This window comes from Malaclemys terrapin, chromosome 19 (assembly GCF_027887155.1).
Source record: "Malaclemys terrapin pileata isolate rMalTer1 chromosome 19, rMalTer1.hap1, whole genome shotgun sequence".
Lineage (NCBI taxonomy): Eukaryota > Metazoa > Chordata > Testudines > Emydidae > Malaclemys > Malaclemys terrapin.
Genome location: NC_071523.1, coordinates 1,065,663 through 1,080,833, shown reverse-complemented (window position 1 = coordinate 1,080,833; position 15,171 = coordinate 1,065,663). Strand labels below are relative to the sequence as shown.

General features: G+C 48.4%; 1 protein-coding gene across 1 annotated transcript in view; it reads right to left on the bottom strand.

Annotated features, from left to right (window-relative positions):
- Positions 1-15,171, bottom strand: part of ALPL (alkaline phosphatase, biomineralization associated) — a 90,113-nt gene that overhangs the window by 62,866 nt on the left and 12,076 nt on the right. Inside the window, exon 2 of the mRNA XM_054009451.1 lies at positions 2,386-2,521. Coding sequence (XP_053865426.1) covers positions 2,386-2,443 — 58 coding nt within the window. The 5' untranslated portion in view covers positions 2,444-2,521. The remainder of the gene's footprint in view (positions 1-2,385; positions 2,522-15,171) is intronic.

Below are 15,171 nucleotides of genomic sequence, written 5' to 3'. Positions count from 1 at the left end.
TGTTATAGTCCTAGCCTTCACAACCTCCTCAGGTAAGGAGTTCCACAGGTTACTGTGCACTGTGTGAAGAAGAACTTCCTTTTATTGGTTTTAAACCTGCTGCCTATTAATTTCATTTGGTACCCCCTAGTTCTTGTATTATGGGAATAAGTAAATAACTTTTCCTTATCTACTTTCTCCACATCACTCATGATTTTATAGACCTCTATCATATTCCCCCCTTAGTCTCCTCTTTTCCAAGCTGAAGAGTCCTAGCCTCTAATCTCTCCTCATATCGGACCCGTTCCAACCCCCTAATCATTTTAGTTGCCCTTCTCTGAACCTTTTCTAATGCCAGTATATCTTTTTTGAGAGGAGACCACATTTGTACATAGTATTCAAGATCTGGGTGTACCGTCGATTTATATAAGGGCAATAATATATTCTCAGTCTTATTCTCTATCCCTTTTTTAATGATTCCTAACATCCTGTTTGCTTCTTTGACCTCTGCACACTGCGTGGACGTTTTCAGAGAACTATCCACAATGACTCCAAGATCTTTTTCCTGATTCGTGGTAGCTAAATTAGCCCCCATCATATTGTATGTATAGTTGGGGTTATTTTTTCCAATGTGCATTACTTTACATTTATCCACATTAAATTTCATTTGCCATTTTGTTGCCCAATCACTTAGTTTTGTGAGATCTTTTTGAAGTTCTTCACAGTCTGCTTTGGTCTTAACTATCTTGAGCAGTTTAGTTATCATCTGCAAACTTTGCCACCTCACTGTTTACCCCTTTCTCCAAATCATTTATGAATAAGTTGAATAGGATTGGTCCTAGGACTGACCCTTGGGGAACACCACTAGTTACCCCTCTCCATTCTAAGAATTTACCATTTATTTCTACCCTTTGTTCCCAGTCTTTTAACCAGTTCTCAGTCCATGAAAGGACCTTCCCTTTTATCCCAGGACAACTTAATTTATGTAAGAGCCTTTGGCGAGGGACCTTGTCAAAGGCTTTCTGGAAATCTAAGTACACTATGTCCACTGGATCCCCTTGTCCACATGTTTGTTGACCCCTTCAAAGAACTCTAATAGATTAGTAAAACACAATTTCCCTTTACAGAAACCATGTTGACTTTTGCCCAGCAATTTATGTTCTTCTATGTGTCTGAAAATTTTATTCTTTACTATTGTTTCAACTAATTTGCCCGGTACCGACATTAGATTTACTGGTCTGTAATTGCCAGGATCACCTCTAGAGGATGGTGGTAAAGCACTGGAATGGGTTACCTAGGGAGGTGGTGGAATCTCCATCCTTAGAGGTTTTTTTACGGGCAGGCTTGACAAAGCCCTGGCTGGGATGATTTAGTTGGGGTTGGTCCTGCTTTGAGCAGGGGATTGGATTAGATGACCTCTTGAGGTCTCTTCCAACCCTAATCTTCTATGACGTGCTTTAGATAGATGGGGTGGGGCTGCCTTCAGACCTGTGCAGGCACACCAGTTAAGGGGTGCTAACTAACATGTTTTAAGAGAAGAGGACAGAGTTTCTTGACCAGCTAACAGAAATTAAAATACAGATTGCCCTCTCAACGCTAGGGTTAGCGAACACATGTTAAAACAAGGACATCTTTCACCCTTATATGTGCAGGCTGCGCGGGGCACCACACAAACTGCCTTATGAGCCAGAGCCTGACCCATCTGACTATGGGACTATGCCAAGACCAGCCCTCCTAACTGGTCTCCCTTCCAGCCTGCAAGGCTGCACCGTTGGCTCAGGGGGAGCAGAGGGACAACTGATACTGCAGGGGATGAACCATCCACCTTGAAGAGTATGGGCTGGCACCAGCCATCCTGAGTTCTGTCTGCCTGCTGAAAGACCCCAGTACAGAGCTCTGCAGACCTGGAGCTGATGGGTTCTCTGCAGGGCAGTGTGTAAGCCCCAGACATAGGGCCATCGTGTGCAGCCCTAAGGAATGGTTGGAGCATGTTGAGCAGTCGGCAGAGGGGATCAGAACTCCTAAATCCTTTCTTGTCGCACACACTCTTCAAACCACATGCCTCAAAGCTGGTACGCCCATGGGCATGAGCAGAGCTGTTCCTTGGGTAGGGCAGATCGGGGCAACCACTCTGGACCCTGTGCTTTAGGGTCCCCCCCACAGGTTAGTGCAATTGGCTGGCACAGATGACCAGCACAGTCAGTCCTGGAAGACAGGCACAGGAACTAGAGGTTCAGGGGGTGATGCAGCACCCCTGGGCTCCCAGCTGCCAGCCCTGCACAACCGGGGGCCCTGCCCGGCCGCCGATGAACAGCAGGGCACCCAAGCTGGCGGGAGCTGATTTGTCCCAGGCCCTGCACCCCTCTAGGGACAGCCCTGGGCGTGAGTCTCTACAGAGCCACCTACCTGGGACAAGGGAAGCAAGACAGACTTCAGCCAGCAGGATGAGGAGAAGAGCCTTCATGACGCTGCTGGCAATCACTCAGGACTGACGCCAGGGACCTGTATGCTCAGCAGAGGATCTGTTCCTGTGTAGCAGACTCTGGGGAATGGAAGACACAGAGAACACTTGTACTGCTGCACTAGAGAGAAAGGACATCTACCCCAGCCCATCTCCTTGTCCCTCTCTCTGCTTCCCCCATGCAGAACAGCTTTCATGAGAGGACAGACCTGGCTGTAGCCTGGGTGAAATCCTTCAGGGACTGGATTGTCCCAGGTAGGCTGGAAGGGCTAAACTGTTCTGCTGTCCAACCAACTCAGCCCAGGACATAGTTTTTGCTCCAGGGGGAGGGTGCTGAGGTCCATTAAGACATGCTGGCACTTCTCAAACAATATAGAGCTCTTATTGTCCTGCAACATCTTCTAAATTCCCTCTCAATGCAGCAAGGGCCCCCGCACTGCACCACCTCTGACTGGGCTTCCTGTTTGTATTACAGTGGGGCCTGGTGGCACCAGGAGGGATCAGAGCCCCACGGTGCAAGATGCTGGACAGAAACTAGGGATGCATCCACATGTAGGAAGAAAGGTGTGGTCTTACCACGTTGGTAGCTTACACAGTGTCAAGTATCAGAGGGGTAGCTGTGTTAGTCTGGATCTGTAAAAAGTGACAAAGAGCCCTATGGCACCTTATAGACTAAGGGACGTATTGAGCATAAAGCTTTCGTGGGTGAATACCCACTTTGTCAGATGCATAGTAAAATCCTAGTGAGGATACGGCAGTTTAGTTTTCCCATGTGGTAGCAGGTTGAGGTAAACACTAAGGGGGGCCCTGGAGACTACCTCATCCTGCTAACATGCGTTGAAACTGCAACTGCCTTGTCTACATGGGGGTTTTACCACATGGCTTTCCACCCTTTTTTCCTAGTGAAGACAAGGAGCCCTAGTGAGAGAGCCCCTGCCCCAAATGGATCAGAGAGTGGGAAAGGAAAAACCAAGGCAGAGAGAGGCTGAAGCCACTTGCCCAAGGTCATCTGGAGATAGACCAAAGTCTCCTGACTCCCTGTCCAGACCCCTATGCACTGAACTGCACTGTCTTGCAGTGCCCAGCACCATCACTCCTCTGCCCAAACACAGCCCTCCTTCCTGAGGCCTGTGCTTAGGTCACAGGTTCAGTCCTCACAGGTGACCCATGGTTCAAGTCATGACTTAAGAATGGTTTCAGAGTAGCAGCCATTTTAGTCTGTATCCGCAAAAAGAACAGGAGTCCTTGTGGCACCGTAGAGACTAACACCTTTATTTCAGCATAAGCTTCTGTGGGCTACAGCCCACTTCATCGGATGCATAGAATGTATAAATATCTTGTGTGTTCCATTCTATGCATCCGATGAAGTGGGCTGTAGCCCACAGAAGCTTATGCTGAAATAAAGGTGTTAGTCTCTACGGTGCCACAAGGACTCCTGTTCTTTTTACTTAAGAATGGATCTTCACTCCGATACTGTGGCAATCACTACACAGAGAGTGGAATTGCAGTGCAAACACTCCAGCTCTCACCTGACGAGCTGTGCGAGGCGACAGGTAAACCAGCAATATCCTTTAATGTCCTAGCAATCTCCCAGGATGGATAGGGAGGACAGAGCAGAATGAAAGCTATCCTCACCTCCTGAGCAGCAGCACCATGGTGGGGGAGGGAGGGAGGGGATCCACTGCACGCACTTTGCACTGTCAAGCTATGGGACCCATCTCCTCTGGGGAGGGGGAGGATCTGAGACAAGCCTGGTGAACGTCAATAGTCAATTCCCTCAGGTTAGCCTGCTGGGTGCCAGTGACAGAGGTGCCTTTGGAGCTCAGTAACTGCTCCCTGGGTAGCACAGAGATTTTGGCAGGGGACAGCAGTTGCCTTGCACAACCAGGCCTCCTCCAAAAACTCCAGCCAGCATCAGGGGGAAGAACTAACCAGCATCCCCAGCACAAACCTCTGACGAGCCCTGCCATGCCAGCTGGCAGGGAGAGCTAGCTGGTCTGGCAAATCACAAGCAGCTGGAGCATGTTCTATAGCATGGAGGGAGGTTATTGTGCTTTCCAGCTGAGGGCCTGCCTGCTGTTTGGAGATGTATTAACTTTTCCTCAGCCCCCATAAGGTGGGCCTCAGCCCTAATTCACAGATGGGGGAAAACGGTGGTTTGCTCAGTGCCAAGTTCTGACAAGACCCCATGGCCCAGAGGAGCAGGGGGCAGGAATCGGCCACTGATCAGCTACATTACACTCAGCAGTGCTGAGTCGCCTCTTTCAGCAGGACAGCTCCTGCCAGCAGGCCTCATGGCTGCCCCGGGACAGCATGGGTACCCAGGGGCAGAGGCTGGAGGCCAGGTTTACAAGTGAGCTCAGCATCCAAGAGCTCCCATTGAGAACAGCCTGGGGAGGGAATTCCCCACTGCTCTCAATGGGGGAGGGAAGCAGAGATCTCCATTGCTCTCAGTGGAGGGGCAAGGTGGGATTTCTCCACTGGAGAGGGAGTTGGAAGGACTGTAGGGACCGTTGCTCACAAGGGAAGCTGATGTCTTATAAAGATCTAGCCATAAATGGTTTTCCAGCAGTCAGGTGGCTCTAGGCATGAGCCTGGTGCTGGGTCAAGCTCCTCTGCAGGCTTTCAGTATCCAGCGTTTGCTATTTGGGGAACTTGACTGAGACAATCCTCCAACCCAATGTGAATCCAGCCCTTGTGTCTCTGAACTGAATTTGGAATTGTAACATTCAGATAAGCAATAAAATTTTCTTGCCCTCCCAAGCAGAGCCAGGTGCAACACGGAGAGGTGCTCCGCAAACTTCACTCACCCCAGCTCTGCAGATGTGTGGCATTATTTACCTGCAGCATCCCCTGCTACTCCAGTCCTGTAGCCTCCCAAACCAGCTGTGCCAATGTAGCTCACACCCACAGTCACAGCTCTGGAAGCTTCCTTTAGTAGGTGGAGGGATGGGAAGAACAAGCAGGAGTAGGAAGGTAATATTAGCTCGGTGTATATCACTGGGGACTGGTCCAGTTCTGGTTCCTCATGTCAAAAAGGACATTGACAAATTAGAAAGGGTTCAAAAAAAGAACTAAAAGAATGATCTGGAGTCTCTCTCTCTCTCGATCTATTTAGCTTATTGCAGAGAAAGTTAAGAGGTGACTTGATCACACAGTCTACAAGTACCTACAAAGGGATAAGATTTCAAATAGAGGACTCTAATCTAGCAGGCAAAGGCAGAGCAAGATCCAGTGGCTGAAAGCTGAAGCTAGACAAATTCAGACTAGAAATAAGGTGCACGTGATTAACAAGGAGGACAATGAATCATTGGGATAAGGTTGGGGTGGATTCTCCATCACCTGAAGTCTGTAAATCAAGATCAGATGTCTCTTTCTAAAGAAATGTGCACTAGCTTGACCAGAAGCTATGGGATTGCTGCAGAATCACTTAGTGTGGGCTCTGGGGTGTGGCCAGAAATGAGGGGTTTGAAGTGCAGGAGGGGGCTGTGGGCTCTAGCTGGGGGTGCAAGCTCTGGAGTGGGTTCCCTAGGGAGGTGGTGGAATCTCCTTCCTTAGAGGTTTTTAAGGCCTGGCTTGACAAAGCCCTGGCTGAGATGATTTCGTTGGGAATTGGTCCTGCTTTGAGCAGGGAGTTGGACTAGATGACCTCCTGAGGTCCCTTCCAACCCTGATAGTCTAGTCTATGATTCTATGACGGGTTCAGGGTGGAGAAGGGGCTGCGGGTTTAAGTGCAGAAGGGTTGAGGGCTGTGGCTGGGGATGTGGGCTCTGGGGTGGGGGATAAGGGGTTTGCAGGGTGCTCCAGGGTGGGGCAGGAGGTTGCAGTGAGGGCTCCAGCTGAGGGTGCGGGCTCTGGGGATAAGGGATTTGGGGTGCAGGAGTTGCTCTGGGCTGGGGCCAAGGGGGGGGGGGGAGGAGAAGAGAGAGAGAGAGAGAGATCAATCAGGTGTGGGGCAGGGGCATAGAATGGGATCAGGGAGGAGGCTGTGGGCGGTGCTTACCTCAGGCAGCTCCCAGAAGCAACGGCATGTCCCTCCCTCCAGCTCCTATGCAGAGGTGCAGCCAGGTGGCTCTACATGCTGCTCTGTCCCCAAACGCTGCCCCTGCAGCTCTCAATGGCTGCAGTTCCCAGAAGATGCAGAGCCAGCGCTTGGGGTGGGGGCAGCGTGCAGAGCCCCCTGGCTGCCCCTATGCATATGACCTGGAGGGGGAACATGCTGCTGCTTCTGGAAGCCACAGCAGGCTGGAAGCCACAGCAGGCAGGGAGCCTGCCTTAGACCCACTGCACTGCCAACTGGACTTTTAACGGCCCGATCAGTGGTTCTGACCGGAGCTGTCAGAGCCGCTTTTCGACCAGGCATTCCGATCAAAAACCAGACATCTGGCAACCCTAGGTGGGGTAGGGTTACACCAGTTTTACTAACTGGTTGAAATTCCCACCTTAGAGTGAAACAGGTGCAACTTCCTCAGGAAACCAGCCCTAAATTAGTTCAGAAACTAGAGTCAGCCCCTTCCCCACTCTCTGCTGGTTGAGTGTTCAGGTGCCCCTCATCCCATGCTCAAAATGGCATCTGCAGTGGCAAAGCTGAACTCCTCAACTGATTGTTGTCCCTACATTTTAATAATCCATGGGCCCTGGCTGGGCCAGCACCCACACCCACTCCCCTTTCCAATACCTGCTCCCTCCCTCGATTGCCATGCTCCCCATCCTGGCAAGCTAGCAGTGAGGTTAAAACACCTATGTAATGTACATGTGTCTGCCAAAATGCCAGATGCAGTAAAAACAAGACACTACAAAGATCTAGTCTTAAAGCAGTGTTCCATCCACCACCATATCCCAGCCATATCCTGCAGCCAGGAGCGCCGCCAGCTTTTCTGTCGCCCTAGGCGGCGGAAGGTCCCGCCCTGAAATGCCGCCCCCCCCAGAGGCGGTGGAAGGTCCTGCAGCCAAAATATCGCTGCAGTCGCCGCCCCCCAAATTGTAGCACCCTAGGCGACCACCTAGGTCACCTAATGGATTGCACCGGCCCTGCCTGCAACCTATGAACACTGTACCGGGAGCAGCTTTACCCTTCCCAGATTCTAGCCACAGGCACTTCCCTCCCCACTCTACACTGCAGGACATGGAAAACAGCAGATACTGGGACCCCAGCTCCCATCCAACTGCAGGCTTCTTTCCTCCTCATGCTACATTGCAAGGGAAGGATGAAAGAAGCTAAACTCCTGCACCTACGCACACTTACAAGCAGTGCGACAGAAATGGGCACAGCTCTTTTAGGTATGCATTCTGCCTTCTTTCACTGTTCCCAAATTTGCAGCCTTTTATTTTGTGGTACTGGGGTTAACAGTTTGCAAGCCTTGGTCAGTTAATGATTTTATTGTTTGCACTACTGGATGGGCAATAAAGTTCTTTTGATAAAAGCTCCAAGTTTCCTATCATCAAACATCATGACGGAGCTCTACTGGCACGCCACTAACCTGCGTCAGCAGCTCGGTAGGCCTGATGTGCTCACTACACCTTGCACACTGGTGTCATAACCTGTATCAAAAAGGTTGTTGCGTAAGGTTTCATATACCAACTGGTAACACGATGGCCCCACTAATCACTGCATGATGGATGTATGGGGCACGTACAAAGGGTAATACACAACTGCTGAAGTTATGTTCTTAAAATGAGTTTGGTAAGCAATGCATAAGCCCAGTCTGCCTTAGACAAAGGAATGTCTATTTGCTTGTTTGACCCCCATGATCACCAGGCAGTGGCAATGAAGATGAATTTACAGAACAGGTAAACAAAGCCATCAAGCTAGCAAGGGGAGATGGCAATAACTCAACCACCATCAGCTGGGAAGGAGCCTGCATGAAGTCTTCACCAGGCCACATGGTACCTCTTCCCAGAAGGAGAAAAGGAACTTTATTGGAGAATACACTGCAATTGTTTATTGGGCTACAAGGACAGCGGCTCTGAACTTCAAACACTAAGCAATAAAATCAGTTGATGCAATCCAATATTACTGTATGAGAGAAACAATGAGGAGTCCTTGGGGCATCTGAGAGACTAACAAAATTATTCATTTTGGAAATTAGGTTTAGGTTTTGTAATGACCCAACCACTCCCAGTCTTTATTCAGGCCTAATTTCCAAACTGGACACCATCAAATTAGGCCTGAATAAAGACTGGGAGTGGTTGGGTCATTACAAAACCTAAACCTAATTTCCCCCATACTAATTTCCCCCTACTGTTACTCACACCTTCTTGTCAACTGTTGGTAATGAGAGTGGCCCATTTCAACTACAAAAGTTATTTTTCTTCTGGTATCCTACTGTTAATTGAATTCTTGTTAGACTGACCTCACACTTGGTAAGGCAACTCCCATCTTTTCATGTATTTATACCTGCTCCTGTATTTTCCACTCCATGCATCTGATGAAATGGGTTCTAGCCCATGAAAGCTTATGCCCAAATAAGTTTGTTAGTCTCTAAGGCTGGGTCTACACTACCCACCTGAATCGGCAGGTAGAAATCGACCTCTCGGGGATCAATTTATCGCGTCCCATTGGGACGCAACAATCGATCCCCGAATCGATGCTCTTACTCCCACCTCTGCTGGTGGAGTAAGCACCGTCGACGGGAAGCTGCAGAGGTAGATTTTGCCACCGTCCTCACAGCGGGGTAAGTCGGCTGCGATACGTCGAATTCAGCTACGCTATTCACGTAGCTGAATTTGCGTATCTTAAATCGACTCCCCCCTGTAGTGTAGATATAGCCTAAGGTGCCACAAGGACTCCTCATTGTTTTTGCCGATACTGACTAACACGGCTACTGCTCTGAAACCTGTATGATAGAAGTGTACCAAGCAAGGTCTTTTAGAACAGCCTGTGAGATACTGGTGATTGCAGATATTTCACCATTATATTATTAACACTATATGGGGAATTATGGATATTCACCAATATCATGCTTTACAATCTGACCAAACACAGGGAGAAACTGGTTCCCTCCTGCCAGGAGGAAAGGTAGCTATCTACTTGTCTCCAGTGAAATTAAGCAAGATGTGACCAACAACAATGGAAGTCTAATTTACATATGAATCAGCAAGGGGATGGGAAGAACAGCCAGAAGCCTTCCTGCCTCTTGAAGGAAGGTTAATGAACTTTGGGAAATATAAGCAGAAGAAAGTAAGTCATTTTTGGTATGCGTTACAAGGAGTAACGGTCTCAAGTTGCAGTGGGGTGGGAGGTTTTGGTTGGATAGTAGAAGAAACTATTTCACTAGAAGGGTGGTGAAGCTCTGGAGGGGTTTACCTAGGGAGGTGGTGGAATCTCCTTCCTTAGGAGTTTAAGGCCCAGCTTGACAAAGCCCCAGCTGGGATGATTTAGTTGGGGATTGGTCCTGCTTTGAGCAGGGGGTTGGACTAGATGACCTCCTGAGGTCCCTTCTAACCCTGATATTCTAGGATTCTACTGGACAGATACAAAAGGCCAGAGCTCCTGTATATCTGAGGCAGAGGGATCCTTCAATACAGATAAGAATCCTGCTTGGGCAAAGATTGTAGCTTGCTGAAATTCATTTTTACTTTTGCTTGTTTAAACTCTATCACATACACCTATGACTTTGTTTAATAAACTTGTTTTAATTTAATTATATGCCAGTTCAGTGCTGTGATTGACAAACACTCTTATTTCAAACCTCAGTTCCATTAACAAGCTGGTATTACTGTCTCTTTAAAGGTGCAGTGAACTTAATGACTTGTGGGAGTGGATGGAGACATATTTGGGGAGCTTGGGGGTCATGGTTTGTTACCTCCAAGGCAAGGTGTGGACCTGCAGAGTTGGCTGGCCAGACAGACAAGCTGGCATGTCTGGGAGTTGTCACACAGCTTCCCACTAGCAAAGCTCTCACTGGCAGAGGCTGAGAAGGGTAACACTAACTCAGAATTCTGGGAACCTCAGCAGATGATCACAAGACAGATGGGTTTGGGGCAATTTGGGACTGGGAAGGTGTTGGGGTCACTCTGCAAAATGTAACCAAGGCCGGCGGAAGCAGGGTGGGACCTGCATGCTTGTATGTGGGCTGTTGGTGTCAGGGGTGTGAGCCACAGAAGCAGAGCACTGAAGGCATGTAGAGTTGCTGGGCAGGCAGTGAAAGCCCCTTACTGCAGAGTAATGCACAATGGAAAAACATAATCCCTACTATACATACCACATCATGGGGTCTAAGTTAGCTGTTACCACTTAAAGATCTTGGAGTCATTGTGGATAGTTCTCAGAAAACATCCACTCAATGTGCAGTGGTAGTCAAAAAAGCCAACAGAATGATGGGAACTATTAGGAAAGTGATAGATAAGACAGAAAATATCATAATGCTACTATTTAAACACATGGTATGCCTGCACCTTGACTACTGCATGCAGATTTGGTTACCCCATCTTAAAAATTATATATTAGAACTGGAAAGGTATAGAAAAGGACAACAAATTAGGGGTATGGAATGCACCCTTGATGCCAGGCTTCTGTTTATTACATATTGGACAAACATCAAACTGCTGTTTATTAGCACAGCTCTTCCTATGGCAAGAAATGAAATTGCTATTAGCAGGAAAGCAGAGATACCCCCTTCCACTAACAGAAAGACAAACTCCAGCAACTAGCCCCTTGGAAAGGCCACCACAAAGAGGAGAGGAATGAGGTGGCTTTGTTTGTCTACAGGCCTTTTTGTTTTAATGTTCCACTTGGTGCAATTATCTTGTTGTGGGGGTGCCAGGACTGCATTGGCTGGGTGCTGTCCAAACACAGAAAGTGTTGGGAAAGAAAAATGCATTCCTGAGACTAATCTCTTTGGCAGAGGGGGAGGGATAGCTCAGTGGTTTGAGCATTGGCCAGCTAAACCCAGGGTTGAGAGTTCAATCCTTGAGGGGGCCACTATGGGCTTATCTACATGGGGGAGGAGAGAAAAAACACACACCATGATCTCAGCTACATTATTTGTGTAGCTGAAGTCAAAGTATCTTAGTTTGACTTACCTGGCCATCCAGAGCAACAAGTTGACTGCCTCGACTCCACTTACTCCTCCTGCCAAGCTGGAGTAGGGGTGTTGATTCAGGGATTGATTTATTGCATCTCATCTAGATGAGATAATCGATCCCCGATAGATCGATTACTACCTGCCAATCCGGCAGGTAGTTAGACATGGCCTTAGGGATCTGGGGCAAAATCAGTACTTGGGCCTGCTAGTGAAGGCAGGGGGCTGGACTCAATGACCTTTCCAGATCCCTTCCAGTTCTATGAGATAGATAGGACCTTTACTGTGAAGAGTATAGAGCATCTGGTACAACTGGGACAAGAGTGCCAGGCTTATCCGAACACACCAATGTGCTCTCATTGTGTGTTTGCTAACTGGGTGCATCTTTTGGAGGATGCCTCTGTTTCACTGCAGGTGGGTCTGAACTCCAGAATTCACATAAGCAATCCACCCTTGAGTACTTCCCTTATGTTATCCTTTTAGGAGAAAAAATAGCCACTCTACAGAACTTGTAGGCAGGTCTCTGGCCTGTGTTACACAGGAGGCCAGACCAAATGATCATAATGGTCCCTTCAGGCCTTTGACTCTACAAGTTGCTGTGATATCCTGCATCCACATAGTACTTCATGTGGGGTGCTAAGACTTCTGGGGGGCATGCCCTAGTTTGCCACACTGCAGGGAGCTGTGCTGCACTACATGTGCCAGGGGAGAATGTGTCTGTCCACTGCACAATGCAGAATTTCACAGAAATTAATGTTGTGCATGCAGAATTTCCTTTCCTCCACAGAAATGGACTGCAGGGCTACTAGGGGCCACTGGACCCAGCAGAGCCCAGTCCACACACTGGAGACACTGATGGGGGAGGGAGAGGAAGCTAGAGAGTTCCTGGCAGCTCCAGTTCCCCACATGCCCTGAGGGAAGGAGACAGCCATGTGCAGGAAACTCCATTCAAGCCTGGGACCGAGCATCAGGCTGTTTCTTCCTCTGGATCCCTGGGTGAGGGGGGGGGGTGGATATCTGGGCTGGGCCCCCCCAGCTGGGCTCTGGTTGGAAAACAGTGCAGGTATCTGGGCCAAGGGGCCCCATGGCTGGGCTCTGGGGAGGAGTCAGTGGGGATATCTGGACTGGGGGGCACTGCAGCTGGGCTTTGAGGAGAGGGGGTTTGGGTGTATTGTGGGGTGGGGAGGAGGAGAAGAGGAAGGTTGTGGGTGTCTGACTGCCAGAGGTGAAAGTAAAATACAGCTCTTACTGGTATGGCGCCCACTCTGCCCCCTTGTTAATTTCACTCACAGTTTGGGGGAAGGGGGGGGAGGAGAGAGAATGGACCAAGGCAGGGGCAGAATAGATTAGGCATTTGGCTGCACAGCTTAAATCCAGAGCTAATAAAAAAAGCCAGTGGAAGGGGAAAAGTCACTGTCACATTGGTTTCTCTTCCTCCTCCTCCAGCCAGGCTGTTGACAGGACTAGGCTCCAGGCTTCCTCTCCCACTAACCTGGCACTCAGCAGGGGCTGCAGCAGTGAGCAGGGGGACTTCCTGGGGAGGCTTCTCCCTCAGCCAGCCTGCTGCCTGCATAGGAACAGTTTAAACTCACCTGTTCACCTCCCTGGTTCAACCTGTGGAATTAGGGACCATTTCTGGTGTGAAAGTAAGATGAATTATATTAAAGAAGTAGAATGAATTAAAGCATGCTGTATGTACCTTTAAGTAGAAATGAGAAATGCTGCAAGCCAGGGGGTAGGAAAGCAGACATTAACTGCTTAATGAATTGCCCCACTTAAGGGCAATTGGTGAAGCATTAGCCTTAGATCGATAAGAGTTAATAAGGAAGCAGGATATGCATATTATGCCCCAGGCAAATTTTACAATTTTGCTCTGTCCCTTTGTTTAGTTTGCACCCTTTTATCTGTATAAATAAGACTGTTTGAATCTTGCATGGGGGCTCACAATATCTGAATGTATTAGAGCGCTGTGCTAATAAAACAGAGTGGTCTAACAAACTACGAGTCCTGAGTCTAACTTTGACACTGGCATCCTTGTTAATGTCTCAATGTTGTTGGGGCTGGAGGGGGGAGGAGAGAAACCAATGTGACAGTGACTTTTCCCCTTCCACTGGCTTTTTTATTGGGGAGATGGTTGGGAGATGCACAGTTAATCTCCACGCCAGTTTCCGGTATTGGAAAGCTGAGTGTAATAAGAGGAGACATAGCCGGGGAGATGAGATTGGACATAGGAGGGACAGGGGGGACGAACACAAAGAGGCCCGCAACATACAGTGCTAGTAATGGGAGACAGGCTAAACGACATACATTAGGCTGTTTGTACACCAATGCGAGAAGCCTAGGTAATAAAATGGAGGAATTGGAGCTCTTGGTCCGAGAATTGAAACCGGATATCGTAGGAATAACTGAAACGTGGTGGAATGGCGGTCACGACTGGAACGCAGGTATGGAGGGATATGCGCTGTTTAGGAAAGACCGGGATAAAGGTAAAGGTGGGGGGGTGGCATTGTATGTCAATAGTGAAATAAGCTGTAAAGAAATAATAGTGGATGGAATAGATAACACAGAGTCCGTCTGGGCAATACTCACACTGGGTAAAAGTACTACTAGAGCCTCTCCGGGGATAGTGCTTGGGGTGTGCTATAGACCGCCGGGATCAACCCAGGATATGGATAAGGAATTGTTTAATGTATTAAGGGAGGTAAATACTAATAGAAACTGTGTAATTATGGGGGACTTTAACTTCCCGGATATCGATTGGGGAACAAACGCTAGTAGCAATAATAGGGCTCAGATGTTCCTAGATGTGCTTGCGGATCAATTCCTTTATCAAGTGGTAGCTGAGCCGACGAGGGGGGAGGCCATTTTAGATTTGATTCTGGTAAGTAGTGAGGACCTTGTTGAGGAAGTGGTAGTGGGGGACAACTTGGGCTCCAGTGATCATGAGCTAATTCGCTTTAAACTAAATGGAAAGAGTACCAGAATTAAGTCAAAGACTAGGGTTTATAATTTTAAAAAGGCCAATTTTAACAAATTAAGGGGACTGGTAAGGGAAGTGGATTGGGCAAATGTATTAAGGGACCTAAAGGCAGAAGAAGCCTGGGATTACTTTAAGTTAAAGATGCAAGAGCTGTCAGAGGCCTGTATCCCCAAAAAGGGAAAAAGATTACTAAGCAAGAGACTTAGACCGAGCTGGATGAGCGACCGGCTGAAAGGGGCGATTAGGAAAAAACAGAAAGCGTACAAAGAGTGGAAGAGGGGAGGGATCAGTAAGGAAACTTACCTTAGCGAAGTCAGAGAATGTAGAGATAGAGTGAGAAAGGCCAAAGGCCAGGAAGAGTTGGACTTAGCGAGGGGAATTAAAAGTAATAGTAAGAGGTTTTACAGCCATATAAATAGGAAGAAAGCAAAGAAAGAAGAAGTGGGACCGCTGAAGACTATAGCCGGAGAGGAGATTAAAGATAATCTAGGCATGGCGCAATATCTCAATGAATATTTTGCATCGGTGTTTAATGAGGCCAATGAAGGTATTAGGGATACTAGCACCGTTACAGAGGGGCATACGGGATGGGGGATTACCGCATCCGAGGTAGAAACAAAACTAGAACGCCTTAATGGGACTAAGTCGGGTGGACCGGACGATCTTCATCCGAGAATATTGAAGGAATTGGCGCGGGAAATAGCAGGCCCATTAGCGACTATATTTAA